Source organism: Panicum virgatum, chromosome 9K, assembly GCF_016808335.1.
Source record: "Panicum virgatum strain AP13 chromosome 9K, P.virgatum_v5, whole genome shotgun sequence".
Lineage (NCBI taxonomy): Eukaryota > Viridiplantae > Streptophyta > Magnoliopsida > Poales > Poaceae > Panicum > Panicum virgatum.
Genome location: NC_053144.1, coordinates 64,407,596 through 64,435,352, shown reverse-complemented (window position 1 = coordinate 64,435,352; position 27,757 = coordinate 64,407,596). Strand labels below are relative to the sequence as shown.

Here is a 27,757-nt window from a genome sequence, read left to right as displayed (position 1 = left end):
CTATCAGCATATACTTCATTCGTGATGGATCTAATAAAATAAAATTGATATTGAAAATGTTATTATCTTTTTCTATAAGTTTGGCTAAAGTTTATAAAATTTGATTTAGAACAAAGTTAATACAACATGTAAATAAAAATAGAGGGAGTAAAATCCCTGCACCGGGTATCCTAAATCCGGCTAGTGACGGTGGGGACTGGTAACAACTTTTTCCACGTGTCCATTTTTCTGTCTGTGGACACCTGCTCATATGCGCACGAAGTATTTTCGTAACTCGCTACAAGCAGCCGATCACACTATGGCAGAAATAGAATGTACTTGAAGTAAATTTTTGGAAGTCAAGTGACAGGTTCCGATGGCTACCGGACGATCAGACGCCAACAGAGGTATGTATCAGATCCATTAGAGAGTTGTATGTACTTGTACATGTGATGATGAGCAAAGATGGACTTAGTTTGACAGAGAGTGCTAACCCTGCAATAACTTTAGATCAAACAAAATGGTAGGGATGTTTGTAGAGCTATCTAGCGAACACGTTCCTTTGCATGCGCAATTGTTTTGCTTGACCACTAATGCGGTAGAATAACGACAAAAGTTTCAGAGAACCCAAAACTAGGCCACATCAAGCAAGACGCCTCTTTTGCACCAGGAGGATGAGACTATCCTACACATTATGTGCTCCTGCATATCCACTAGGGAATTCTGGTTCAAAATTCTTAGCGAGCCAACCTGCAACAGCCCATGCTAAGCCAGTTCGCTGAAGCGCCACAATTTGTTCGGTTACAGATAGGTTAGCAGCAAACACAAGCTTTTATTGGCACAATTCCAATCCATTCATAAGAAATACAATCACAAGCATCAAGGGTCGGGCGTGACCCTTGGGACACGTCACTTCACACGTATTCCTTATTCTACTATGCATACGCCACCCTTCTGTGCGTTCAAAGAGCTCCTCTGACAGAAGCGTGTCGCACAACCCGTGGAATACTTCAAGAGCTGCATCAGCTTACACACTAGCGAAATCCACTGCCGTGGACAGAGTAGATAGAAATATAGGATACCACACCCATATGTTTATTCAGCAATGGCAACAGTGATCGCGAATTCAGCATTCCAGGTCCCCGCCCTTCTTATGGCTAGGCACGCTTCCACTGCTTCACCAACCGTGAGGAAGATCCAGTTTTCTCCGATTCCATCGACGAGCCGTGCTACTTTCATCTTGTGGATCCCCTGCCATCCAGGGCTGGCTATAGCCATCTGCACATTGTTGTTTTCAGAAAGTGAAGGGGATTTATTTCACCAAGAAACTTTGAACGGTTGCCTTGCGTAGTTTTTCTGCAAACTCAAGGCAGAGTGTGTACCTGTATGCCACGAGACACCAGCTCCTCGTGCAGTTCTTCCAACGCTGCAAGACCTGCTGTGTCAATGTTCACCACATCTGCATGCCAGGGGTCAGCATATCAAGCGTATAAGTTTGTGATAGATTCTGGTACTAAGTACTAACAAATTAACATCTAACTTGTGGAAATTCACTTACTTGACATGTCAAGAACAACGGTGCGGATTTCCTCAAGCTTTTCGGTTACCCATCCTGCAATCCTGAATACAGAAACTCGTGTTAAAATTTAGAAGTGCACCCAAACAGTGCCCTGTGCTGATTCCACTTACTTAATTAGAAGAAGCTAGAATTCATACTTATACCTTTCTCTGATGAAACTGGCGTTTATGAAGCAGAGGAATGAGGTGTCGATGCGAGTAGTCAGAACAGCTGGTGTTTGACAAACCATTGGATACTGTTTGATGTTGCAGAATATGTCTGTCCCCTGAAGCCTACCGAGGATCTGGACCTGAGGCCGGATTGAATGTACAATAACCTTCGCAAAGGAGACACCAATCTGCAAAATGTACTCCATCGGTGGAATGCACTTTTGATGAATCAACATAAAAATAGTAAGGTGAGCTTGAACGAGTAGTCATACTGCAACTGAAAGCCCAATCTCCACTGATCCAAATAGGACACCAAGGAATGACCCCATGCACGTGAGGAAGCCCATCTTGTCGACTTCCCAAAGGATGCAGACTTCCTGCACATTGATCAGCCCAGGAAGTGCAGACAGAATGATCGATGCAAGTATGGACACTGGCGTATAGAACAGGAGCTTCATGAGCAGCTCCAAGGCAACCATCACAGTAGCAGCCATGACAACATTTGACACTACTGTCTTACAGCCAGCAGTGAAGTTCACAGCTGTGCGGGAGAAAGACCCTGCAGATAGTGGCACCAGTGATATAGTCGTTGAACAAGTTAACAGCTGTACATAATAGTGCTGAACTTTTATTCACCTGTTGCCACATAGCAAGATGATAAGGATCCTGCTACATTCATGAAACCCATTGCAACCATTTCCTTATTGCCGTCCAATTTATATCTGTTTATGACTGAAAAGGAGCGACCAACAGCGATAGCTTCCTATAAGAAAGTAAGAAACAACAGAGAAGAATTCATACCAGAGTAGTTCACTCCTTTTAAAAGAAACATGCATTGTATCTACAGAGTAGTTCACTTCTTTTAAAAGAAACCTGCATAGTTGGGAATTGGGGACTTTAAAGTTGTCTACTTACTTGTCCACAGAAGAGCAATTAAACATTAATGAACTACATTATAATATTAGGCGACGTTTGTTACATTGATATATGATGCAGTTTAATATATTTGTACAGCAACTGCATACCGTTAGAGCAATAACAGCACAAATAAGAGTTATCTTCGCACACTCTGTAACATAGGGTCCACTCAGATTTATCTGCTTGACTGAACTCGAATTGATGCCTGCATCCACTTTTTGTATGATTTTCACACCATGGTTATCAGCTCTTGTGATATAAACCATCAGAGTAGATAATGCAACTGAGAGCACAGGTGCAATCGCTGAGACCCAGAAGAGCTTCTTATTCTTCCGACCCTGAAATTATTGATATCCCACCCTTTAAATCATGTATTGCAAGCAAAGCAGCAAGTGAACATATAAGTAAACGAGAGTGAGAAGAGCTATATAATCTTACTATGAATCTCATGCCAAGAATGAAAAGGAAAAAGGAACATCCAATGAAGAAGTTCGCAGGGTGCCACTGCGATCACATGACAGATGAGTGTTTCATTAAAAAGAGGTATCCAAAAACGATAAACATTATGAAAAATGCAAAAAAAGGATTTATCAGAAAAAGATTAAGACATGCATAAAAACTATACTAGTCACTTTTTTTTCCTAAAGCTATACAGCGGGGGAAGCCCTCACTGTGGTAAAGTATATAACTATACTAGTCACTCAAAGCCACACTTCCTTACAGACATGTGCTTGTGGTTGTCCAATCAAGAGCAATCGATAGAGAAGTTTACAGTTACCATAGCAATGACTATGCATATGATAAGGTTAAGAAATAAAGAATTGTATATTATTTTGTTAATGTATTATCCTTCACATCAGAGTTGCTGAAACTAAACTATTCGGTAACTTATAGGCAATATCCTTGCCCTTAACTGAGCAGCTACATTCACTGTACTATATGGAACTTTACTTCTAGCGCTGAAATGTCAGCTTTCCCCTCTTGTTGTTCCCTATTATCAGGACTTCTTTAACTACTTATACTTATTTTCAAGTTACCCTATACAGTAGGGTTATCCACTGTTATCCTTTAAAAGGAAGAAAAAGAGGAGCTAATTTGCTCCTACTGAGTCCAGGCCTAACTTCTTCTTTATCAACAATAACACACAAAAAAAATCAAGGAGCTTGGCTAATTTCTTCTTTATCAAAATATAATAGCCAGTAGGCCGCTTGACTTGGGAATTTAACCCTGTAGTGCAGACTGATCGTAAACCTTTTTGTATTCGGTGCTGCCATAATCTAGTTCTGTGTGGGTGTGTTGGGGAGGGTTTACACCATTCCTTGTATCAAAAGAGAAATAACAACAACAACAACAAATCCTTTTAGTCTGAAGTAAGTTGGGGTAGGTCAGAGGAACATCAAAAGAGAAACAAAAGCAAAATGCAATTTTACTTACAAAGACCGTACTGAGGATCAAGTTTTGCCAGATTTGCATATCCAATGCTCTAGAAAATATCAATCCAACAAAGCAAGTCAAAATCTCTGTACATGTAAATTAAGTGTACGTGTAATTGTCACGAATAGGAGAGGAAGAAGAGAGTGAAACTGGTATGTTGTATTAATCAGAGGCCCAAAGGGCTACATACATATATAGAAGAGGGGACCCCAAACCCTAGACTAGAATACAATTACCATTATACCCTTAACACCCCCTCTCAAATGCAACGTGAATGCAATGTCGTTGCATTTGGAGAGTTGACACTAAGCATTGGACAAACACAATGCACAACACTATGATTACATGACACAAGATACATCCAAAGTCCGAAATCAAAGATGTCATCAAAGCGTGCAACTCTTGAACTTGTCGATGTAGAAAATGCTCCTCCACAAGAGGGTATTGCCTTCACAAACCAGTACGTCAGCAAATACCACGAGTCTTCACAAACCAGTACGTCGACTCTTCGAACTTGAACCTTGCGTTGGAGACTTTAAACTTGACAATAATAGTGAGATGTATCAAACCAGCCAAAAGGAGAACAGAGAGTTCACTGCTGCAAGACGGCAGGCAGCGAGATGACATGATGATGATGACAAATAAATGGCCATTGATCATGATGTGGAGCAAAACGGCTCCGAAAGGGACCAAGAGGGCAAAGGTCGCATCAACAACGATGATGGGGCAGCCACACATCATGGCAAACCCGAAAAAAGAAAATGATGGCTGATTTGGCAACGAGGATGTAGGCACGCACGGCATTGACGAAACTGATGGTATGCAATTGGACTTGGATTGATAGTGATTTGGATGGATATGACATAACTGGACAATTAGGATTAAGATAGCAGCAGCCAGCAGGTACAGGCAAAATCTGGTGATGGATGCAAGCAGCAGCAAGGTAACAAGCAAAAGATAAATTACAGCAGCAAGATATGAGCAGCAATGACAAAGGATGGCCAGCAACTAGCAAGGCAATGATAAAAATGATGGAGAGCAGCAAACAAGCACATCCACGGGACAGTATGAGCAATAAACTGCAGATGAGGCCAGCCATACAGAGAAGACGGACCACACATGCAGGTGCAAAGAACAAATCGCTGCCTGTGTGAAGTCGTGCTGTGACTTGCGGACGAGATGGCTGGAGAGAAAGAGCAGCACCTGCAGATCGAGTCCCACAAGTGATGTATGGACGGCCGGCCGGGAAAAGCAGCCGCTCCCTCGCGACGTGTGGGGCAGCAGGCACAAGAAGATGCGGCCGCACGGAGCGGGCGGGCGGACGGGCGGCGGACAGACCGCCGCAACGGGCGGCAAACAGAGGGCCGCGACGACAGGACGGAGCTGGGGAGCCGCGACGGCGGGAGCGGACGGACGACACCGCGCAGGGTCGCGACAGGCAGCAGGCGGGGGGATGACGGGCCGCGCCAACAGGACGGCGGAGCAGGCGGGGCGGCGACGAGACGACGACTGCTGCTGCTGCTGAAGATCTGCTGTTGCAAATGGATGACGACGGGCGGCGGCGGATAGGAGCAGACAGCGGCAGCGACGGGCCGCGGATGGAGAGCTGCGACGGCGACGACGATAGGCGGCCGGTGGACCCGCGACGGGCGGATCCATGACGAGCGGCGCGGTAGCGAGTCCTCCTCGGACCTGCGGGCGAGCGGCACGGGGCCCTCCCACGAGTCGCTGGACGAGTCGAACACCGCCATGGACAAGTCCGGGAGCTCTCCCGTGAGGAGGACTCGCTACCGCGTCGCCCTCTTCACGGGAGAGCTCCAGTGCGCGGCGGCCACCACCACTCTACTAGCATATCCCTCTCCCCCGCTCACGTAGGCTCCACTCCGCCGCCCGGCGCACGCCGCCGCCGCGCTCTGGGACTCATAGTCAGGCGCGCGTCATGAGGAGGCGACGGTGGGCGCCGCTCGCCGCCGCCGCCGCGTGCCTCGTCGCGCTCGTGGCGCTCCTGGCCGCCGTCCACGCCGCTCCAGGCGCCGGCGCGCCAGTGCCAGCGGCGCGTCGCTCGGGGGCGAGCGGCGGCGGCGGGCGTGTCTCCACGACGGCAGCCTTCGACGCCGCCAGAGTAGCGCGGTGCAAGAAGCAGGGGAAGAAGTGGAAGAAGAGAGCTGGCGCCGCCTGCGCGGGGTTGCTCGGCGGCGGCGGCGACGACAAGCGGGTCGTGCCGACCGGCGCCAACCCCCTGCACAACAGATGACAGGATCGCGAGAGTGCTTTTGCAGCGAAGTAACCGGGGTCCCTCCCGCTCGCTGACTCCCTCCCATTCGTGATTCGTCCATGCCATGGCGATGGCGGCGGCCAAGAAGAAACGGAGAAGAGGCAGGCTTCATCTCCATGGCCAGTGATCTCGGTAGGACTGGCCTCTTAATGGAAAACGTGCTCAGGCACAGTCGTGAAAAAAAAAGATCTCGGTAGGACTGGTAGTGTAGTCATCAGTTGCTAATAGCCGTATAGTAATCGTTCTTGGACCAAGGTCCTCTCCATGTTCAGGATCATAGATTAGTTCCTGATCAACCGAAGTGATGGATGTAAGCACGGTTTGGAACGCTGGAATTTCGTGGGATTTCCACGGAAATTGCAGGACTCCCTGTGAAATTCCAGCGTTCCGGACTGTGGAATCATCTGCCTCCTCTGAATCACAGAGTGGGGACAGCTTCTGATCTGCCTTTTGTAAAAGCTTGGTGCCTTTCTTGATTTTGTTCCATCCCAGCGACGGGAATCTTCTGGCTCATCAGACTCTTCCTCGTACCATCTCTCGTGTAGCCTTTCTGGTGTTTGCTCTGATACCCTGTCACGAATAGGAGAGGAAGAAGAGAGTGAAACTGGTATGTTGTATTAATCAGAGGCCCAAAGGGCTACATACATATATAGAAGAGGGGACCCCAAACCCTAGACTAGAATACAATTACCATTATACCCTTAACAGTAATAACACTTATCATCCAAAAAAAATGTCACCTGTGGAATGCTAAGGCTTGCAAGAGTAAGACCAGCCATGGCGTCACTTCGGAAGGACTTCAGGCTATAGCTTTTCGACCATTCAAGTATTGGAAACAGACTACGCAGAATTGACATTGCACACAGAGAGAGTGTGAAATGCTTATCTGCACATCGGTAACGAACTGCCTTTCTCAACATGCCAATAAGGTCATACCACAGGCTTGGAGGATCTGGTGCTTGCAGCACCAGGTCTGCAAAATCTGCCCTTTTGGGTACAGATACAGATGCCTCGCTTGCCATAGGCTCCATGGCTGGTTTTGAAGTGTTTGGGTGAACTCCCTGAGGGAACCAAGGTTAACCTAACCGGTGGGAACCGGTCCGGTTTGACCGGTTACCGGTCAAACCGGTCCGGTCCGGTTCCGGTTCCGGCCGGTACCCAACCGGCCAAAATTCAAATTTTAAATTTGAATTCAAAAAATAAAAAATTCCCAAAAAATTCCTAAAAATACTTCAAGGTGTGATGAATCTAATGGTGTCAAATTTTCTCAAAAATTCATTCATTTAGTATAGTTTGTGGGAATTTAAAGTTAAATCAAAAAAGAAAAAGAAAAAAAATGGGCCGGCCCATGAAGGCCCACCGATCAAACCGGTCAAACCGGCCGGTAAACCGGTCAAACCGGCCGGTAAACCGATAAAACCGGCCGGTAAACCGGTTGCACGGGAGCTTTTGAATTTCAAACCGGTCAAACCGACCGGTAAACCGGTAAAACCGGTCAAACCGGCCGGTAAACCGGTCGGAACCGGTTGCACGGGAAAATTTGAATTTATTTGAATTTGGATTTGAATTCAACCGGTTTCCACCGGTTACCGGCCTAACCGGTCCGGTAAACCGGTACCGGAGGGCGGCGGTAACCGGTTTCCGGTTGGGAAATAAAACCCTGGAGGGAACTGCCAAGATTCCATCACATCGTATTGGTCCCTAAAAGCTTTCAGGCAAGCTAAACAATCCGCATGAATCTTGGATGGTTTAGGTGTATTTGAATGCTCTAAGTTGGCCTTACAATGCCATATATAGTGCTCTTGGTTTATGCTGTGTGCTATTCAAGAAAGGAATGGATATACTGTAAAGGGCCTGTGCATTGTACACGGTTGGGCCTCCTATAAGATGCAGCTTGGTATGTAAAGGAGGCATATTGCATTCTGACAATCCAATACATGATTCTGAATTGACTTTATCTATGCGCATGTGCTTAAATAATACACCAAACAAAGTCAACTGTACCCCAGATTGCTAATCATGACTGTTCCACTAGGCTTTTTTGTGCTGGTGTTTTCCAGTAGTCATATAATAGTTGTGTTTTACAGACCTTTCATAAAAGGGCTTCAGAAAAAAAAACATGCTATAAGGCCCTAGGCCCCTAGCACATTTTTGCTGATCTAAAAGAAGGCTCAACTTCCAGTCCTGAAATATTTTCAAAGAAATAAACTTCCAGTCCTGAATGTATATGGGTGATTTGTGCTTATCCACAAGCGAAAGATACACATGCAAGGGTATGTGGTTGTGAATAAAGAAGGAATAAAGCATGTTTGCTTGCAATGACTTTACAGCCCATTCCTCGTGCCCCCCATCTCAGAGAAACCTTGGGATTTTCACATTAGCTTTGTAAAAACTAACATGCATGAATGAGTGAACATTTTTCTGGTGTGTTATTGTCTATAATGGACTATGCTGGCCTGCTGGGGGTGCTCATGGACACATTTTTTTATGGAGGTCAAAGGTTGGAACTACTGATCATGTGTATGAGAACTGTCATATCAGGCTTCAGCAAAGGAGCAGCAAGCAGTACTTAAAAGAAGAGGTTCCAGTCGTTATAGAAAGAGTTCTCTAGAACCAACAGATAGCACTTACCACTTCCTGTTCAGAGGATTAGAAGAAAATCACTTGCTCTTTGCCAACCAAAAAATTAAAGGCAGTACATGGAGACATAAGGATAACTGCAAAAAAAGATTGTCAGCCTGCAGTAGCATTTTTAAATAAGTGATTGAAGGAAAAGTGGTAAATGATAGAACTTAATGAGACTTTGACATAAATCATTTTAATGCACAGCTGACCTTCATTTGACTTTGAAGTTCTTCAACCACCATAATGTTTCAGCAAATAAAATATAAATAGGGTGAATGGTGACATAAGTTCTGCTATAGTACTCAAGACAGAAGGCTTATCTTGTAGCATGCCTATATTTTGTGCACAGCACGATACCTAACATGCTGAATCTCAGTTATTACACATTTATAAGCCAGCCCAGCTGTACCCAGCCTATATACCACATGAGTGCATGACTTTCTTTAAGCAAGATTCGAGTATCAAGATTCTATACAATATGGTGGAGCTTCCAAGTGCGCTGATATTAATCATCAGACTAATTAGTCCGATTTTTTATTTGATATAAGTTGGCCTTACCAAACAAGTGTGTGGGAGTAACAAATATGGCTAGCCAATAATGGTGAGTGGTGAATGGTGACCACATATTTTGGATCCTGCTCCCCCTGGGTCTTTTTCCAAGATGGGCCAGAAGGAGCATTGCATACCAATACCAGACAGATATGGACCCATAGCAACCAAGTATAGAGTTTGATCATATTACACAAACTAGCTCATTGGATGTGTTGGAGGAAATGGCCTGTCCACTTACTAATTGCCAATCTCGATATGTTCCTTTCAAATTTCAAATAATTGGCTAGAGTCTACTATAATACTGTAGTAAATCACACGCGGACAACTACCGTCCTTCAACACATGTAGTCAAACTTTGCTTTTTCTTAGCATAATTCTCAGCAGCAACCGACTGTGGTATGTGGACCCTGAATCCAGTTTCAATGGATGTGAAACCAAGATACGTGAATACTTCTTTCCAAATGCAAAAGGAGAGAAACAAAGTTGAGTGCATCTTTCTCTTTTTTAGGGTCTTTTTATTCCGAGGGAACTAACGATGAGTGCTTTTCTAAGAGCAACTCCAGCAAACCCTCTAAACTTGAGATAGGGGGTTGTTTAGAGGGTTAAAACAGATGCACTCCAGCAGTCTCTACTTGACCCTGGGAGGCCTTCAAATCCCCTACTCCACCCTCGTTTCTAGGGATCTCTAGGAGCCCTCCATTATAAATTAGAATTGAGGGATCACTGAAGTTGAAGCAAATTTGGAAGCGTCTAAAACTAAAAGGCAGCCCCCATTTAGCATTTAGAGGATCTGATTTAGTGACTATTGCTGGAGTTGCTCGAGACTTTTTTTAGGGACTTAGAGGCGAGTATTTCTGACTTCCAGTAAAAGCCGGCAAGATAACAAATTAACAATGGCTTAAATTAGGCGAGCTCCCTTCGGGCTTGTTCGGTTAATCCCCTCCACAAGAGCATTAGGAGGGATTGGAGAGAATTGAGGGGGACTGACTTGTCGGGGATTTAATCCCTCCCAACCCCCTCCAAACCCTTTCAATCCCCTCTAAACCGAACAACCCCTTCATGAAAAACAATGGCGTAAGGTAGCTGTTGAAATCACACTTGTCAGGAAAATCGAAGGCGAACCTGGAGACAAGGCCGAAGCGGGCTCTCCCGCCCCTTACCCTCCTCCATTCTCTTGCGGCCTTCTTCACCGTCCATCCATCTCCCTCTCGTCCGTTGCATCAGCGCATCGCTCCCTACTAGCCGCCAGCTTCTCACTCTTCGGCATCGCTGCAGCGCCCGCGCGGGAGGGCGGCGCGCCGGCGCACACAAACATGGCCGCGAGCGCGAGATCGACGACGGCTCGACGCCGGGAAGATGACGAGAGGGCACGCAGTGGCACTCATCGACGTGGGGCCGGGAAAGTGGGCCCAAGTCGGGTAGTGCTGTTGAAGTGTTGAGAGCGGCCTGCTTCAATTAATTGGTATAAGCCCACCACGCTGGCCTAGTATCTTTTTTATGGGCCGGACTAGTATCTTATTGGGCCATCGATGGCCTCCTACTAAATAACAAAAGGAACAGCACGGGCCATGTGTCTTCCCCGAGGCCCGAGAGCAAACGCGACCGGCTTGATTCTGTCCCGCCGGGGGCGAGCGGGCGGCGGCTCGACGCGGCGACGGCGACGGCGTCGTCGAAGAGCCCTCCCTCCTCCTCCCCGAACCCTAGCGCCGAGTACGTGGCCCGCCGGACGGACAGCGCGGCAACACCGGCTTACCCGTACGCCCTGCTCCCCCTTTCTCTCTTCCTCTCTCAGTTTTTTTTTACAGAGGCGCAACTGTATGCTTGTGGAGTTGTAGTTGCTTCTCGTTCTTAATTTCCTGTAGCTCTTGTTTAGGGTCGATTCATCCTTGTTTAGGAAGAAATAACATCCAGAGACATACTTGGTTGAGTAAATGACCAGAACACCAAACACGACTCTTTGTAAAACGGCAGGGTTTTGTTTCCCCACTAGCCACTACAGCCAATGCCTGCTCATCATGTGCAAACATTGCAGTAACACCTTCATAGGATGCAGATCTGCATCGCTTATGTGATTATTTCTAATGATTAGCACTCGCTCAACATTCGAGAGCCGTTCCCTTATGTGCACTCAGACAGGCCTCCACTGCTTCACCTACTGTCAGGAATATCCAATCTTCTCCTACTCTGTCCACGACCGGTGACACTTTCATCTTCTGCACTGCATTCCATCCTGGACCAGCTATAGCCATCTGCAGATAGTTGTTTCAGAAATATCATAAGAACTTTTTACTTTCAGGAGTCTCTTGTTTCAAAACTTATAAGTATGCTTATCGGTTCTGTAATTCACCTGTATGCCTAGAGACGCCAACTCCTTGTGTATTTCTTCTAGTGCTGTGAGTCCTGAAGTGTCAATGTTTACCACACCTGCAAAAACAAATGAGCATGGTTATACCAGTTTACCATAGAATAGTGGTGCAACTTGCCTAGGAATTGAGAGGAGGCCAAGTCTTAGATAACGCAGCTACACTAGCATGTATCTAGCAATTAGTTTATAGAAGAATGCATTTACTTCTATAAATCTTGCATATGGCCTTAAGCACTTACTTGACATATCGAGGACAACTGCTTGTATCCTCTCTCTGGCCTTTCCATCTGACGCCTCCACTTCTTCCCGGACCCAATTTATGATCCTGAATGAACAACATTTATTTGAAACTTTATGCTCAACTTTCATAAAGCCAGATTTATATTGTGAGATCGCTAGTACCTTTCTTTGATGAAAGTGGCATTGATGAAACACATGAAGGATGTGTCAATGCGTATCGTCAGTACAGTCGGAGTTCGGCAAGCTACGGGGTATTGCCTGATACTGCAGAAGATATTTGTCCCTTGTAGCCTGCCAAGAATCTCTACTTGAGGTCGGAGTGAATGTATGATGATCTTTGCGAAGGAAATGGCAATCTGCAGCAATCAGTCCCCCGCAAGTCAGAAAGCTGAAGCATATTGTTCAGATGTGATTCAAATGGAGGTATATCAAGCATCTTACTGCAACTGCAAGGCCAATCTCCACCGAACCAAATAAAACACCAACGAATGCGCCAAGGCATGTGAGGAAATCCATCTTGTCAACTTTCCATATGTTGCAAGCTTCTTTGATGTCAATCAGTCCGGGAAGAGCTGATAGAATGATGGAGGCGAGCACCGCCATGGGTGTGTAGTAGAGGAACTTCATGAACAACTCTAAGGTGATAAACACAGTGATGGACATGATGATGTTTGACATCGTTGACCTGGCGCCTGCGCTGAAGTTCACTGCTGTACGGGAGAATGAACCTGCAAAACATTTGTCAGACATAATGGCAACATATTTTGCCTCCTTCAAAAAGATTGCAGCAGGCACCAAACATAATGATCACCTGTTGCGACATAGCATGAGGATAGAGATCCAGCAACATTTGAAAATCCCATGGCGAGCATTTCCTTGTTTCCATCAAGTTTGTACCCTCTTATCGAAGCGAAAGACCGTCCAACAGCAATGGCTTCCTGGGAAAGGCAGTGCAAATTTCTCTTTCAGGGCATCTGCATTTCACCATTGGACACGAGACAAACTGCTTACTATGTCAATTACCGTAAGTGCGATGACTGCACAGACGATGGCAATCTTGGCACACTCTGCAGTATGAGGTCCATTCAGATGTATCTGCTTGACCGAGCTTGGGTTCACCCCTGCATGCACCTTCTGTATGATCTTCACGCCGTGCTTGTCAGCTCTTGTAGCGTAGACCGCAGCAGTGGACAGAATCACCGAGATCAAAGGCGCAATCGCAGACAGCCAGAACAACTTCTTGTACCTCCTCCCCTGTGGTTATGTTGTGTTGTGTTGATTAGTAAGTTACCGCCCAACTCATCAGGCAGTCAAAAGAGAATAGTGACTGAATTAAAGAATCCTCTTACGATGAACCGCATGGCGAGGATGAATATGAGGAAGGAGCATCCGATGAAGAAGTTGCCCGGGTGCCACTGCATTCAGATAACACAGACAACAGGAGCCACATGAGAAGCGGACATGAGTAAAGCGAAGCACCAGACTGGCGCGTTGACATGAAGGCGCGTGCTGTCCCTGTCCAAGCAGTGGGCTCCAAGACTACACAGCGTCCAGGCAAGTGGCCATGCTCTTTATCCAAAACAGTTTTGTGGAGTGGAGCATTATTCCAAGTAATGACCGTGACTAATCGGTGTCTGTTGCGGTGTGTGTGCCTTTGTGGGGAGAGGACGGAGTAGCACATGCTCCTTCAAAAAAAAAAGGCAGTGTTTCCATGGCGCCAGGGAGAGAGACAACTCACCGGGTCGTGTAGCGCCGAGCACACAGCCTTGATCACCGAGACGATGTCGGTGCTGTTGGTGAAATGGCTGAGCCCAAGGAGGCCCTTGAGCTGCTGCAGCCCGATGACGATGGCCGCGCCTGCCATGAACCCGACGATGGCAGCGTGTGACAGGAAATCGACGAGAAATCCCAGCCTGGGACATGACGAACCGACACTGGTAAAGACCACATGTGTAGAGCACTTCCCTATGCATGCGAAGACAAGGCGGCAGAATATACTTGCACGTGAACTGCGTAAGGGCGTTTTGGTAATAATAACAAACAAGCTGACCTGAACAGGCCGAAGGAGACCTGGAAGACCCCGGCGAGGAATGTCACGGTGAAGACGAGCGACCGGTAGGTCGCCGGGTCGGCGGCCGGGTCGACGATGTTCTGGATCATCGACGACAGCAGCAGCGAGACCACGGCGACGGGGCCGATGGCGATCTCCCTCGACGTCCCCATGACAGCGTAGATCAGAGGCGGCACAACGCTCGTGTCTTTCAGGAGAAAAAAAACACAGAAAAGGATGTGTGTGTGAGAGAGAGGGAGAAACATTCATTGTGGCGTGTGCTTTGGCGCAAGCTAATTAAATTGTTGTGAACAGGAACAGCCATGGTGAGGCTTCTGATTGATACTTACAAAGGCCGTACTGAGGGTCCAGTTTGGCGAGATTGGCGTATCCAATGCTCTGCAATATCATATACAAATTAAAGTAATCCACATGTCAGATAATTAAGGACTAGGAAAAACTTGCTAGGTGTCACCGCAAAGGTGTTCTGAATCATCCAAGACTACTGGTAGCAGTTATTTGTTGGTGAGATCACTTTTACTCAGGTGAAGACGTACAGAAGCATGAAGAAGAACCAGGCGAAGCTAAAGCGTGAATTGGGCAAGCGTGTGAGACATGGTGTGGTAGATTGTGAATTGAGCAAGCGTGAATTGTACAAAAGCTATGATCCTTGGAGCAATATGGTAGGTTGCTGCCGTGTAACTAATGATTTTTAGCTCATGACTGTGACTGAGGTTTAGTGCAAGAAACACTATAGCCTGTACGTTGACACTGCAAAGAGATGTACTGAATTCAAGAAACTACAATACTAGCAGTCACTAGGTTGCTGTGTTGTTGGATCATTTTTCAGGTGAAGACAAACAGAGCATTATGAAGAAGCAGTTGAAAGTTGAAACTGAAGCCACCAGAATTGATGAGCAAGCGTGTATACTACCATCACCGGCTACCGGGGAATGAACCTACCTGCGGGATGCCAAGGCTGGCGAGAGTGAGGCCGGCCATGACGTCACTCCTGAAGGACTTGAGTGTGTAGCTCCTCCCCCACTGCAGCACCGGGAACACGCACTGCAGCGCCGTGAGGACCCACGCGCACCGCGGCGCCGCCCGGCCGCCGCCGCCGGAGGCCCGCGGCCGGAACGCCTTGCCGACCACGGCGGCGAGCTCCTCGCGCAGGCCCGGCGGGCCGGGGCTGTTCAGCACGAGCTTGGCCGTGTCCGGGCGCTTGGATACCTCGAATGCGGACACGGTGGCCGACGACTCGACGGCTGCCGCGGCCTCCATGGCTGCAGCAGGGCTAGCTAGCTAGCAAGCTAGCTGGTGAAGTGTTTGGGGGAACTCGGGAGCAGGAGCTCCCTGGCTTTAAAAGGGGACCCTGGTTCTGGCGTTTGGACGGAGAATCTCGCGGTGTGAGAGGTGACAACGATCACGGGCGGGCTAGAATTGCTCTCGCGTAAACATCACCGGGGGAGACGGATCATGTAAGGGCGGCGATATTATTCTCAGGGATTAGAGGAACAAGACACCCATCCCGTGCATGGATGAGCCGAGCGAGCGAGCCGCCCCCCCCCCGTCGCAATGGATCGGAGGAAATGCTCTCGGCTGGAGTGGGGAGGCGGATGCCGGAGCCAAATTGGCTCTGGGGCAGCTATATACGGACGGACTGGGTGCGGTGGGCCGGTAGTGGAGTGGCATGGACCAGGCACACAAAGAAGGCCACATGCATCAACGGTGACCACCCGTGGGCGGCGTCTCGGTGGAGACGACCTTTTTTCGCTGCTCCGCGATTATTCAAAGCGGCAATGTGCTGCTGCCGCCTCAGTGACTACTCGATCATGTTCACTGAAACAGTCATGCATGTTCCAGTGACGAAAATAGATGCTACTTCCCGAACTAACTGAGGCTCTGTTTAGTTGGTGAAAAATTATTGTTTTGGCACTGTAGCATATTTCGTTGTTACTTGACAAATAATATTCAATCATGAACTAGTTAAGTTTAAAAGATTCATCTCGTGCTAATCAGTTATACTGTGTAATTAGTTATTTTTTTCATACATGCATGTGTCCGAACATTCGATGTGATTGGTACTGTAGAAAAATTTTTGGAAACTAAACAGAGCCTAAGATTCATGAAAAAAACATATATAGAGAAGATAAGAGCGAATTAATTGCAAATACAAGTATGTCTTCAAAAACTGGGATAATTATAACATCTCATACAAAAATGTTTGCTTCCAATGTATAATATCTTAGTGACTAGATATGAGTTTGGTTCCCAGTTTATCCTCGAGACCTCCTCCCCAGGCAATAATTAAAAGAAAAAAATGCGGCTGTGTCTGATACATAGTACACTCCATAAAATTAAAAATGAATATTACTTTGTTGCGTCCGTTACTAAAGACACACCGAAAGCAATCGGCGCTCGTAGCATAAGAGGGAAGGGGTGAATTAGGAAAATTTAAAATTTTACCCTACGGCTTCAACTAATGTGCATAAAATATACCGTTGGGGCCTTGTCCGGTCAGCGCAGACATGCGGATGTTGCTTCAAAGAGCGCAGGGAGAAATCCCAGTCTGACCTCACGCCAGCTGCCAATGGCGCCGCTTTCCTTCATGAAGGCTTTGCCGATATGCTATCCTAGCTACAGGTTCGTGTTGGAGCTAGATGTGACGAGAAACCATTTGAGGGTATCCTAGTTGGCATTACGCTGATGTCGACATTGGTGACACCTTTTGGTGCCATTCTCTTTCAGGAGTCCATGTCAATATCTCCTCACACCCATGTGCTAGACGGAAGTTTACCTGAAGAGACATGGCAAGCAACAGATGATCCAGACATCAAGTTTCTAAGTAGACGAGAGATGTATGTTGTGTGAAGACATTGCAAGGTTGAAGCAGGAACGATGAAGAAGATTGAAGCCTTCTAGCTTTATTTCGTTGTTCTTTAGCTTCTCTTGTTTTTTGTAAAATTTCTTATTTGAGGTTCAGAGTCTAAGAACTTTTGTAACGCGAGGGCCGGATCCCTCACATTTGGCTGTAGACATTCTTTTGAGAGTGTTCAAGGCCAGGACATTCCCGACTCTTATCTAAAAAAAATTATGCTATCTAGATATGCATCCATGGTTTAACTAAAGTGAAACCCTCAACCCAAAACAACTTTTGCAATCTATTGCCAACCCTAGCTTGATTCTACTCTAAGAATATAAAGGAACACAAGTTGCAAGTATGAAATGCTAAAATATAAAGGAGAGGATGAGGAGAAGCAAACTCCTGATGCAAAAATTTATCCCATGGTATTGGTAGGCACTAAGCCACCCCAAGTTCACATTGTTGAGCATTCAATCAAGAGTACTGCTTTCAGGCCACCAAGTCTCTTCCGGGAACCCCCTTGACTTACCACAAAGGCTGGGCAACCAAGGCTCATGCCAAGTTCCCGATCACCTTGATCCCGCTTTCCACTAAGTTTCTCCATGAAGGATAGGGATCTCCACGTCCGCCCCACAAAGCCGTCGTCACCACTCCACACCGAGCCAGAGGGTTGAAGACTTGCCGATGAGTCTCAAGACTATAAGCGGCTGGATCATCGAGAATACAATTGTCGTTCTATAGAACCAACCATAAGACAACAACACATTGCTCTCTCACTCTCTCAAAAGCTAACTTAGCACTATCACTCCCATAGAATGTGCTAAGGTTTAAAGATATGATCAAATGACACTCTAGTGGTTTGGATGTCTTCTATGGACTCCAGCAACCTCAAATGACCCGAGAGTGAGGTGTTTATATAGGCAATGGGGCAGCACATAGACATTACTAGCCGTTATGCCAAACTACACAATGTTTCGGTTAAACCGGTCATATGCGCCGGTTTAGCCGGTCACACACAGTCTAGCCGTTGAGTTGGCCGTTGGACTCCAACTATCCGCATCTACTGATGTTATTGCATCGACGCAGCATCGGTTCAACTAGTCCTGAAGAATTTATTCCTCAAACTCTTCTGCTCGTTGACATGCTCTCTGGACATTGTCAGCATCATTGCACCGTTTAACCAGTGCCTCTGTCATTTCTTCACTTGATCGCTATGTCACCTTAGCATTGTACCAACGGCAAGCCCTTGTAGCGTCGGTTCAACCGGTGCTACTGATGTGCACTGCACCTGATCAACATTGCACTTCACCATTGCACCGACCCGTAGTTTTTCCATGGTGTCGGTTTAACTGGTCGACTTTTTTTCAACTGCACATGTCCAATTCGTCTCGGTTGTCATTTGGACAACTTAATTGGACCTCTTAGCTATGGTTTGAACTTCCTCCATGGGACCTAGAAATTCTATAAATATGAGCTCACAAACTTCGTTAATCCCATTGATAATGTTGTCATACAATCACTAAAATCATAAACTATAGTCTAATTAGGCTATATTCCTTAAAGACACACCCAATATATACTAAATTACTAAGACCACACGCACAGGAACTAATAAAAAAAGTAGCATACTCAATCTAAAAATGTACATAAGATAGACTTCTAAAAGTGTACAAAATTTGAATTACCATGTTAAACAACTTTTTGATCGGATGGAGCACATAAGCTTGATTTTGTTTTCACTTTTTACGGAAGCAATGTTTGATCAAGTGTCTGAGTTATGGCTAATTATTTTTTTCAGAAGGAAGCAGCATACTCATTAACGGCAACATATTGGGGTGTAAATTGATGACCATTAGATGAACCTTCAATCCTCTTTAGGTCAAATATTTGTACTACTTCTTCAAAATGAGATCTTATTTTAGAAAAGTAATACAAATGTTTGAACTAAAATGGGCTGGAGGTGCACCTAAGGGTCACTAATTTGCACCCCTAGCGACACATCTATGGTGACCTCGTCAATCTCAAGATCAGTAAACTCAGTCTTTTGGAGGCATTCACATGGATAAGGTGTGCCTGTGTAAGTGTACATATCTGTTTCCTTTTCCTAAAAAAAGGAGGGATCCACTTGCAGTTTGACCCCTTAATTTCCCAATTCCATTTCCAGAGAGCATTCCAATAATGTTGGTCAACTCTGCCTCCACGTGCCCACATTCTGTTACCACATACTCCCTCCGTATTGGTAATGGAAGTCGTTTTGGACAAAGTTTGGGTCAAACATTGGGAATATAAATCATCAATAACTTTTAAATTATTGAGATTACAAATGTGAAAATTATATGAATAGATTTGTCTTGAAAAGTACTTTCATAAAATTTTATGTATATCACTTTTCTATAAATATTTTTTAAAACATAAGAGGTCAAAGTTGTGTTTTGGAGACCGTGTCACTGTCCTAAACGACTTCCTTTACCAATACGGAGGGAGTATATTGAAATGCATTATTATGCACATAAGTACTAACATCAATTATTCTAAAAAAGATGAACATAGGACCCATGCACAGATGCACCTTCCCGATATTAATTAGTAAGTGAACAAGAGTAAGTAGCAAAAAAAAAGTAGGGAGTTGGAGAATATGAGAGAAATTTCGTCTGGTATCATGTCTCAAGAATGTCAACTCGGCTCCTGTGCTAGCGCTCGGTGTTGCTACTTGCTAGTTGCTAGGGATGGCTCAGTTAAACATCGATCGAACCATGCATGATAAGGCTGTCGTGGCGATCGAACAGCCTGGCTCCATGGTATCTATGATTCAGAAATTCTCTCATCCAGAGAATAAATAATAATTTACCCGCATTATTAGTTTGCACTAATAATTGTGTTGTACGCTTGTGATGACCATTCATAATTTTTATTATTTATGTTCAACCTGCAGGCTCTGAATTTGTGTCACTGATGACGGCAGGATTTGCAGACGTCGATGACATATGGCCATTGCTATAACCACACAAAAAAGCTAGCAGCGAATTGAAGGCAACTATGCAGAGTTGCAGACAGCAGTGTGGCGGTTAGCAAGTGCAAGAGCAACACGAGTCTATGGAGGACCAATGATTAGGCAAGTGAAACACCCAGACTTGAGCCCTGGAACACGTGATTGCAATTGACTGCCAGAGATAGTGCCTTCAGAAGTTGAGATCCCACTGGTGCTCAGACGACCGAGCTAGGAAAGTGCCAGTAAAACTTTTCCTCGCTTCCGGGTCAGTGGCGGTCAGCCCATGCACATTCGGCAGGACCGACAGGTATATGCATATGCTTGCTTCTTTAATTTGCTTGTTGCCGGTAATGCGTTCTGCCGTGATTGCATACGTGCAGGCTTCAGATTTTTCATGAGAATCTTTGGATTGTTTGGTTCGATTTCGATCTGAAAGGAAAACCTTGTGGCGTTCAGAGAAATTAATCACCGTTGCCGATCCTGCCCGGCCCGTTGGTTTTACTTGGTTGTGGGCTCCTTGGCTCCCCTGCATTGCCCCGTTGTTGCGCCGGGGCCTAAAAAAAACAACAAATCACCATTGACTCGTGACATGTCTGAGCTTGACCACCACAAGAGGTATATGTGGTTATGATCAAACCAGAGGTTATGGTCATGCTAAAACCATATTCAGGTCACTGGTTCCAACCTTAACAACTCGATCTGCATGCGCATGTACTGAAAATTCTTGCTTTTAATATTTGCTTCGAGTGGCGTATCATATTTGGGTCGGTCGCATATGTAGGTCCAGTTCTGATTTCACAGGATCTTTTATTGATTCTTCTTGTCCCTTGGAGAGAAGTTTGGGCCTGCTAGCTAGCTCATTGATTATTAGGGCTTAAATTTGATCCCCTTGATTTGCTCTACTTCTGATCCTCCATTACTGTCTATGGGAGAATGGAGGAATCATGTTCTGCTGCTCATTCAATAGATGCAGGAAGGCATTGCATCAGAGGATTAGCCACCAGCAAAAGCTACACTCCTCAGGTGATTCAGATTCAGAACCAAAAGTAGAAGTTACCGAGACGCTTCCGTGGGGAATATGTTCACACTTCAAGTAGCAATTGCTTTAAGTTTGTTGAAAGGATGCCAATGGCCAATTGGCCATAGCCATTTACAGTTAGCTAGAATCAGAAACTCCATTTAGAAAGGCTTAGCCTTCGGTTCCCTTTTGCTGACTCAGCGTCTAATTTTTTTAGATTATGAAAAATTCCGGCCTTGATCATTCACAAGTGAATGACTACAGCCAAAAGAGTTACAAGAGCTCTTAGGCTCTAGACCTCAAACGAGGAATTTCACAAATACAAGAAAAAAGCAATAAAGCAAAGAAAGAAACCTAGAAGACTAAGCTTCAAACTTCTTCCTCGTTCCGCTTCAATCTTGCAATGTACTCACAGGTACCAAGCCATCACATCACTCGCCTGCTTAGAAGCTTGATATCCGGATGGTCTGTTGCTTGCCTTGTCACATAAACCTCCGTCTGTCGCAAGGGTAGGAGGAAAAGTCAGCATCGCCTCCAGCGAGGGGATGGCACCAAACGATGTCACCAATGCCGACGCCAGCGCTACGCCGGCAAAGAATTTCCTCGAACGGTTTCCCGTATCACCTGACACTCACGGATCTGCAAATAGCATATCACATCGACAAAGCCTCCAGCAAAGAAAATACTGCAACAAACAAGCAGCATCATTGCCGGCCGGCAAGATGTTGGCTGAGATTTCTCCCTGTGCACACCGAGTCAAGTCCGCATGACAGCACAAGAAGGTCAGTCACCGATGAAGCCGTCGCCCTGCACGTTGCCGGCCATACCACGAGCAGCCGCCCACCAGCAGGATCTGGATGGTGGTGTGAGAGTCAAAATGACGACGTCTTCATCGAGAAAATCGGCACCCTTGGGCGTCGAGGTTGTCGCTCATTGGTAAAAAGCTAGGCTTTTGCCGACGACTCCCACAGCCATCATCCTGATGGCGAGGAGCAGCACGCCTGACCAGAGCCCGGCATCACGCCCCGCTGTTGAGCCCCTCGAGCGAGCAGCGAGAGAGATAGCCGCACCCTGCAGGGCTTGAATCGGCCTCCGAACGCCGGATCTGCACGAGCAGCCGACGCCCAAGGCCGCCGCAGGACGTTAACTAGGGGCGCCGCCGGATCTGCGCAGCCGCAGACATCTCCATACCCGGCCCCGACATGTCCATGCCCGATGCGCCGGCCGACGAAAGAAGCGAGACGCCCCGCCGCGATGCCAGCTAGGCTGCCAGGACGTCGTCGCCCATGCAGATCCAACCGCTAGGACCCCGTACTCCGCCGCGCGAGATCCACGAAGCCGCGCCGCCAAGGCCACCGCACCAGCTACGCGCGCGAGCCCGACAGCCGCCCCGCCCGCTGCGGGGCCGGCGGGATGCCATCTCCGCGCGCAGCCGCAGCCGCAGCCCGGCGCCGCGCGGCGTTGCCGAGGCCGCCACCGTGCCCCGCGCCTGCCCAGATCCGGAGCACATAGCAAGGCCAAGGTAAAAAAGCTCCCGCTGCCGCCATCCCAAGGGCCGCTCGGGCTTCCGGCGAGCCCCTCCGTCGACGGCGAGGGTGGGAGGAGGGAGGGGGGCGGCGGCGGCAAGGGTTTGCTTGCCACCCGAGCCGCCCGAGCGGGGGCGACGCAGAGCTAGCTCCTTGGACTGTGGCTAGATAAGGAAGCTGACACTCAGCGTCTAATCATTGCCTATTGGCACCATCAACCGATCACCACAGTCCTGGTATGACTGTGTCGAGCTGTCTAGTTTTTTTCCTTGTGATTGATTTGACGCAACGTAGAGTACTTGATAGAACTACAGACGACTAGAAAATTACGTGATGTATTCGGTGTGGATGACGTCTAGAAAATTAGCAGCTAGTCGTTGAACGAGAGTAAACATTTTTCGCGAGATAGAAGATAAGTGCTGTGACTAGCTTATCTAGAGTCTCAAGAAAGCCACCCTCGTGTATCTAGGTATTTTTCATTCAGGTTGTGTTTGAAGTAATGCATGCAAGAGAGTATGAGACACTCGCGCAAGCACAATAAATTCTGTTTTTTTTCTGTTTAGTTATTTCGTTTTGAAGGAAAATTAACTGGTACAACAGAAAGCCTAAAATATCTTTAGCCAATTGTTAGCAATAATCCTCTTAAGAAAACTGAAAGACATCAAGATCAGTCCAATCAGGATATCAGTAATGCGTATAGGATTAGTTTTATCGACTCAAGGAAACTTCGAACAGCTTGATTGGCGACCTCGCGTCACCAACCTCTACTGCTTCCCCTCACCAACGCTGAAAGCTTATCCAGTGATGTTGCTTGTTAATAAGGCACCACCCCAATCAGTACGTAGGCCAATAATTTCAGCAGAATACTAGCAAACAAATGGGCAATAGATTTGGTGGGTGGGTGGGTGTGTGTGTGTGTGTGTGTGTGTGTGTGTGTGTGTGTGTGTGTGTGTGTGTGTGTGTGTGTTCCACATCATCAGATGGCCCCCTCCAAATTAAACATGTTTGAATAACACTACTTATTGACGGCAATTACAATAGTGCATCGATCATTGCCTCTTCAAGTCAAATATGGCAAAGTCCAAGGAGTTATCAATCGGAGATAAAGAGTGCCTACACATCCGCTCTCCTGGCTGTATAGTTGTATCTTGTATGTTTCTCCCTCTCCATGTATACTCACAACGGAAATAATAAGCTAAGTGCCGTATGCATGACGATTAAACATCTCCGGCACACACATTGGACCTAGGGGTGGTAATGGGCCATGACCCTAGTGGTCTCTTCACAGCTCAACAAAACTCTTAAATTCTTTAGCTCAAAATTGCATAAGATTAGAGCCTAGCCCTTTTAGAGCCCGGCCCTTTGATTTTCTAGTTCAAAATGTTGGGGCCTTTACCACCCCAGATTGGACCAGGTTAAAATGACACAAACATATGAAATTTTGGTCCAACCATTCATCTTGCTCCATTCAAATTCATACTAGGGTAGAAATTGATAAGAATACGAAATTCAAGAATTAAACGCCGTGGATATGAACATGTAGTAATTTCGTTTGATGGTTAAAACCGGCAAAACTAGTTAGTATCAGTTGGTATTTTGGCCCGGTACTAAAATGGCGCAGTCATTTAGTACCAGTCAATGACACCGACCGGTACTAAATGGTAACATCTAGTACTGGTCGGCGTCTTGACCCGGTACTAAATAGGCATCCACGGCTTATTTAAAAGGAAAGCATCTCGCATGCAGTATGTGATGCATAGGTGGGATGACAAAGGAAGTTAGACACAAGGCCTGAGGTCTAAATAGATGTAATAAAACATCAGTAAATTATTCGAACATGCATGTCACCAAGAACACTAGGTACTTGATGATCATCAAATTTGTGTAACGTCTTTTCTCTCTCTGTTTTCCATGGACTACCAAAGAAGTCAGCGGGGTGATGTGGAAGGTTAGATTCCACGGTGTGATGAAACTTATCCATGCACCGAGTATACATATTTTTTCTGAATTTATTTTAAAAACTATCAGCATTATTTTTTATGGTTGGCGACGTGCTAATCTACAACAAGGTACGTTAACCTCAACATCGTACAATCTTTAAAACAAAACAAGTCCCTGTGGTGTAATCTAAAAGGTATTCTGGCTCTCCTTTTTCCCTGCGAACGAATGCAGCATATAAAAAGGTCCTGTGGCAAGCGATCGACTTCGTATCTTGTTTATTTGGTACGAAAAGGTGGGGGAAAAACCCTCGCTGCACGAACCCAAAGTCGCTGCCACTAGTCCTCAAGCTAGCGACTTGGCTCTCCACCAGCGGCACATTGCCTGTAGCAGTGCCAAGTCAAGAGAGCACACTAGAACCTGCAGCTGCAGGTGGAGCTCCTTGGACGGCAGATAAGCTCCGCTGAGATTGGAATCCATGCGAGCGGCGGCATCCACTGTAGCATCGAGGAGATCGCATTCCAAAATTAAAGGACACTTCAGAGCCTCGCTGTTCACCATCATCCATGAGAGCTCGCTGTTCACGATCGCCGAGGGCCTTGTTCGTGCGTCCAGCCAAACACGGCCGGCCTTCCCCGGCCGCCGGTCGCCGGTCGGCGGTTGCTGCCGCTATACCCCTGTCCGGCCTAGAAGATGCTCTTTTTCCTTTCGTGCAAGTGACTGGTCAGTACGCATGGGACGGGCACAGGGTTCACCTAACCGGTGGGAACCGATCCGGTCAAACCGGTCCGGTCCGGTTCCGGTTTGGGTTGTTACTAAACCAGGCCAAATTCAAAATTTAAATTTAAATTCAAAAAAATGAAAAAATTTCAAAAAAAAATCCTAAAAATACTTCAAGGTGCGACGAATCTAATGGTGTCAAATTTTCTCAAAAATTCGTTCATTTAGTATAGTTTGCGGGGATTTAAAGTTTAAAAAACGTGCATACAAAAGTATACAAATACAATGTAAAAGTAGTAAAAAAAGAGTTGGAGGGTTCATTTAGACTAAAATATGTTATACAAACATTTATTTAGTATACTTTGCGGGCATTTGAATTTAAACAAGAAAAGAAAAAAAATGAATTTGTCTGGTTACCAGTCAAACCGGTCGGTAAACCAGTCAAACCGGCCGGTATACCGGTCTAACCGGCCGGTATACCGGTACGAACCGGTTGAACTGCGGCATTTGAATTCAAATTTGAATTCCACCGATTCCGACCGGTAACCGGCCAAACCGGACCGGTATACCGGTACCGGAGCCCGGCGGTTACCGGAGACCGGTCGGAAATTAAAACTCTAGTCCTCCTGAAATCTATACGGCTTCGGAAACCATGCTCCATGTTGGAATTCGTGTATTGCGCATGTACCTTTTCGTATACAATAAATGGAAATTGCATATCTATCGAAGGATACAATCCTACCAGTATCAGAACAAGTATTATAAGAATACATAAGCAGATTGTATAAGTTGACATATCGTATTAATGATGATATAGAGGAGAGAGAAGATGAGAGAGTAGAAGTGAGTTGCGAGCTTTACATCCAGCTGAGACATATTCCAAGACACTCTATGAGAGAATGAGGTGGTGCAAGTATTGATGATGTAACTTATATCAACCGTTACATATTAGTGAGCTGTTATATAGGTTGTACGTGACATTGCACTGATTTAAAACCAGTTGCCGGCTAAATTATTAGTCTTGCTCTTAGGTGATAATAGAAAATTGTCATGCACAGAGGCATAGAGCCTTGTCGGGGGGATGAAAAGAAATAATAAGTACATGCATAAAGAGATGGGCAGGGCCGTGCCGGCATAAATCGAGGCCTTGTGCGAAATTCTGAAGTGATGCCTACTAGACTAACCATCCTTATGTTTTTGGCTGCCAGAATCATATTTTCTAAATCGATTTGCAAAAAATATGGCTTCAATCGATCGTTTTCTAACATAAAAGATGAAAGAACAAAATTATAATTAATCCATTAAAGACTCAAAGAATACAAGTATATATGTATATCAATACAGTTGGGGAATTAAAAAAATATCTATTTACCTTCTCCTTAAGCCAGTCAATTGTGTGAAGAGTTGAAATTGCCGACATGTCGTTGCTGAATTCTCCGCCTGCCCTGGGGCCGCCGGCCGGCTGCTGCACCGCGTCGCCGTCGCGAACTCGCGATCATGGCCTCGGCGGTGACATGGTGTTGCCTGCCCTGCCGTCTGGCATCTGCCTCGACAGCTCGGCCCTTGGTGTCGTGACTCGTGAAAAACAAGAACTGAAGATGAATCGGCACAGGATTAGAGGAAGACGGCACGGCAACTAAACTGGCGGGCGGCGGGCGGCAGGACTCCTCAGTGTTGCGGGCCTTTTTGTTTTGTGCAAGGCAGGGGCGTGTCATGCGTCCATTTCATCATTTGCATTAGGGCCGGCCAAGTAGGAAGGATGCAGGGAGTTAATGGGCTGCTACAAATTCTGGGGGCCCAAAAAATGGGGGCCTTGTGCAGCCGCACGCCCCCTGGGCACGGGCCTGGAGATGGGGATCCAACCTGAGCTTGAACTTTTTTTATGTCAATCATATCCCATCAAATTTCAAATACTCAGTTTAGAAACTTCCCATCAAGTACTCGGTTTAGGAACTTTATAGCTCTGTTTATGCCCCAATTATGTATGTAATGCTAATTCTTAGGTGGAAAGATAATAATTTAAAAATAAAAGGAACTATTTCTACTATTATACATTTTTTCTTATGGATGGCCAAGAAATCAACAAATCGAGACATCTACAACTAGGTGCAAGTAGAACTTCTAATTTTGTATTATTAGGTAAATATTTTAATCATTCTTTAATTATGATATGTGCAACCTCAGATATTTTACATTTTCTACTGATGCACATATATACATGCATCTATATTTATTAAATGGCATAATGAGTTTCTTACTATAATAAATATATGCATCTTATTTTTTTTATTTTTAAGCTAATAAACACATAAGTTGTTATTTGTCGAACAAATTAGAGAGTATATATGTGCGCCAACCAATTATTTTCAGTATATTTTCAATATACAACGAATACGCGTCAACCTGATTTGTGTGTGCACCATATAAAAGTTGCAAATATTTTGTGCACATTTGTTTATGGAAAAAATTAATAGTGCACCATCAGACCCTGCATGAATACATATATGCATTATTATTTATGAATGATTAATCAACTT

The 27,757-nt window shown here is 45.9% G+C and overlaps 3 protein-coding genes and 1 long non-coding RNA gene across 13 annotated transcripts; 2 read left to right on the top strand and 2 right to left on the bottom strand.

The window, feature by feature from the left end:
- Positions 1-791: 791 nt before the first annotated feature.
- LOC120646996 (low affinity sulfate transporter 3-like) lies at positions 792-10,917 on the bottom strand. 10 transcript variants are annotated; one of them, XM_039923578.1, is made up of 11 exons: positions 9,169-10,917; positions 8,966-9,051; positions 3,877-4,108; positions 3,064-3,129; positions 2,733-2,963; positions 2,344-2,470; positions 1,980-2,266; positions 1,702-1,895; positions 1,538-1,599; positions 1,362-1,438; positions 792-1,257 (listed from the first exon to the last, which is right to left on the bottom strand). In XM_039923578.1, exons 3-11 carry the CDS (start codon positions 4,096-4,098, stop codon positions 1,075-1,077), a joined length of 1,449 nt encoding a protein of 482 aa, XP_039779512.1. In that variant the 5' UTR covers positions 4,099-4,108; positions 8,966-9,051; positions 9,169-10,917; the 3' UTR covers positions 792-1,074. The 10 variants fall into 10 exon arrangements, 9 of the variants coding, with proteins under 9 accessions (XP_039779512.1, XP_039779511.1, XP_039779519.1 ...); XM_039923577.1 differs by having other exon boundaries at positions 10,634-10,917; XM_039923585.1 differs by lacking the exons at positions 8,966-9,051; positions 9,169-10,917 and adding an exon at positions 7,075-7,158 and having other exon boundaries at positions 3,877-3,943; positions 4,060-4,108.
- LOC120646997 lies at positions 5,766-6,787 on the top strand. The gene has a single exon (XM_039923586.1). It carries the CDS (start codon positions 5,999-6,001, stop codon positions 6,311-6,313), a length of 315 nt encoding a protein of 104 aa, XP_039779520.1. The 5' UTR covers positions 5,766-5,998; the 3' UTR covers positions 6,314-6,787.
- A 186-nt stretch (positions 10,918-11,103) lies between the features above and the next one.
- Positions 11,104-17,246, top strand: LOC120646998. Its single transcript, XR_005664653.1, has 2 exons — positions 11,104-11,266; positions 16,915-17,246. It is a non-coding gene; the product is annotated as an uncharacterized LOC120646998 (long non-coding RNA).
- On the bottom strand, positions 11,380-15,782 carry LOC120646995 (low affinity sulfate transporter 3-like). Its single transcript, XM_039923575.1, has 12 exons — positions 15,130-15,782; positions 14,517-14,565; positions 14,167-14,374; positions 13,855-14,029; positions 13,466-13,531; positions 13,140-13,370; positions 12,928-13,054; positions 12,558-12,844; positions 12,279-12,472; positions 12,116-12,201; positions 11,859-11,935; positions 11,380-11,760 (listed from the first exon to the last, which is right to left on the bottom strand). Exons 1-12 carry the CDS (start codon positions 15,445-15,447, stop codon positions 11,608-11,610), a joined length of 1,971 nt encoding a protein of 656 aa, XP_039779509.1. The 5' UTR covers positions 15,448-15,782; the 3' UTR covers positions 11,380-11,607.
- Positions 17,247-27,757: the final 10,511 nt, after the last annotated feature.

Excerpts from the sequence above, each read along its gene's own strand:
- LOC120646996 (XM_039923578.1), bottom strand. The coding sequence starts at position 4,098 with ATGCAAATCTGGCAAAACTTGATCCTCAGTACGGTCTTTGTAAGTAAA. Across the intron at positions 2,964-3,063 it reads TTCTTGGCATGAGATTCATA|GGTCGGAAGAATAAGAAGCT; the intron begins GTAAGATTATAT and ends CAATAATTTCAG. Across the intron at positions 1,439-1,537 it reads CGTTGTTCTTGACATGTCAA|ATGTGGTGAACATTGACACA; the intron begins GTAAGTGAATTT and ends CCTGGCATGCAG.
- LOC120646997 (XM_039923586.1), top strand. The coding sequence starts at position 5,999 with ATGAGGAGGCGACGGTGGGCGCCGCTCGCCGCCGCCGCCGCGTGCCTC.
- LOC120646995 (XM_039923575.1), bottom strand. The coding sequence starts at position 15,447 with ATGGAGGCCGCGGCAGCCGTCGAGTCGTCGGCCACCGTGTCCGCATTC. Across the intron at positions 13,532-13,854 it reads GCTCGGCGCTACACGACCCG|TGGCACCCGGGCAACTTCTT; the intron begins GTGAGTTGTCTC and ends ATCTGAATGCAG. Across the intron at positions 12,845-12,927 it reads CTCATGCTATGTCGCAACAG|GTTCATTCTCCCGTACAGCA; the intron begins GTGATCATTATG and ends AATGTTTTGCAG.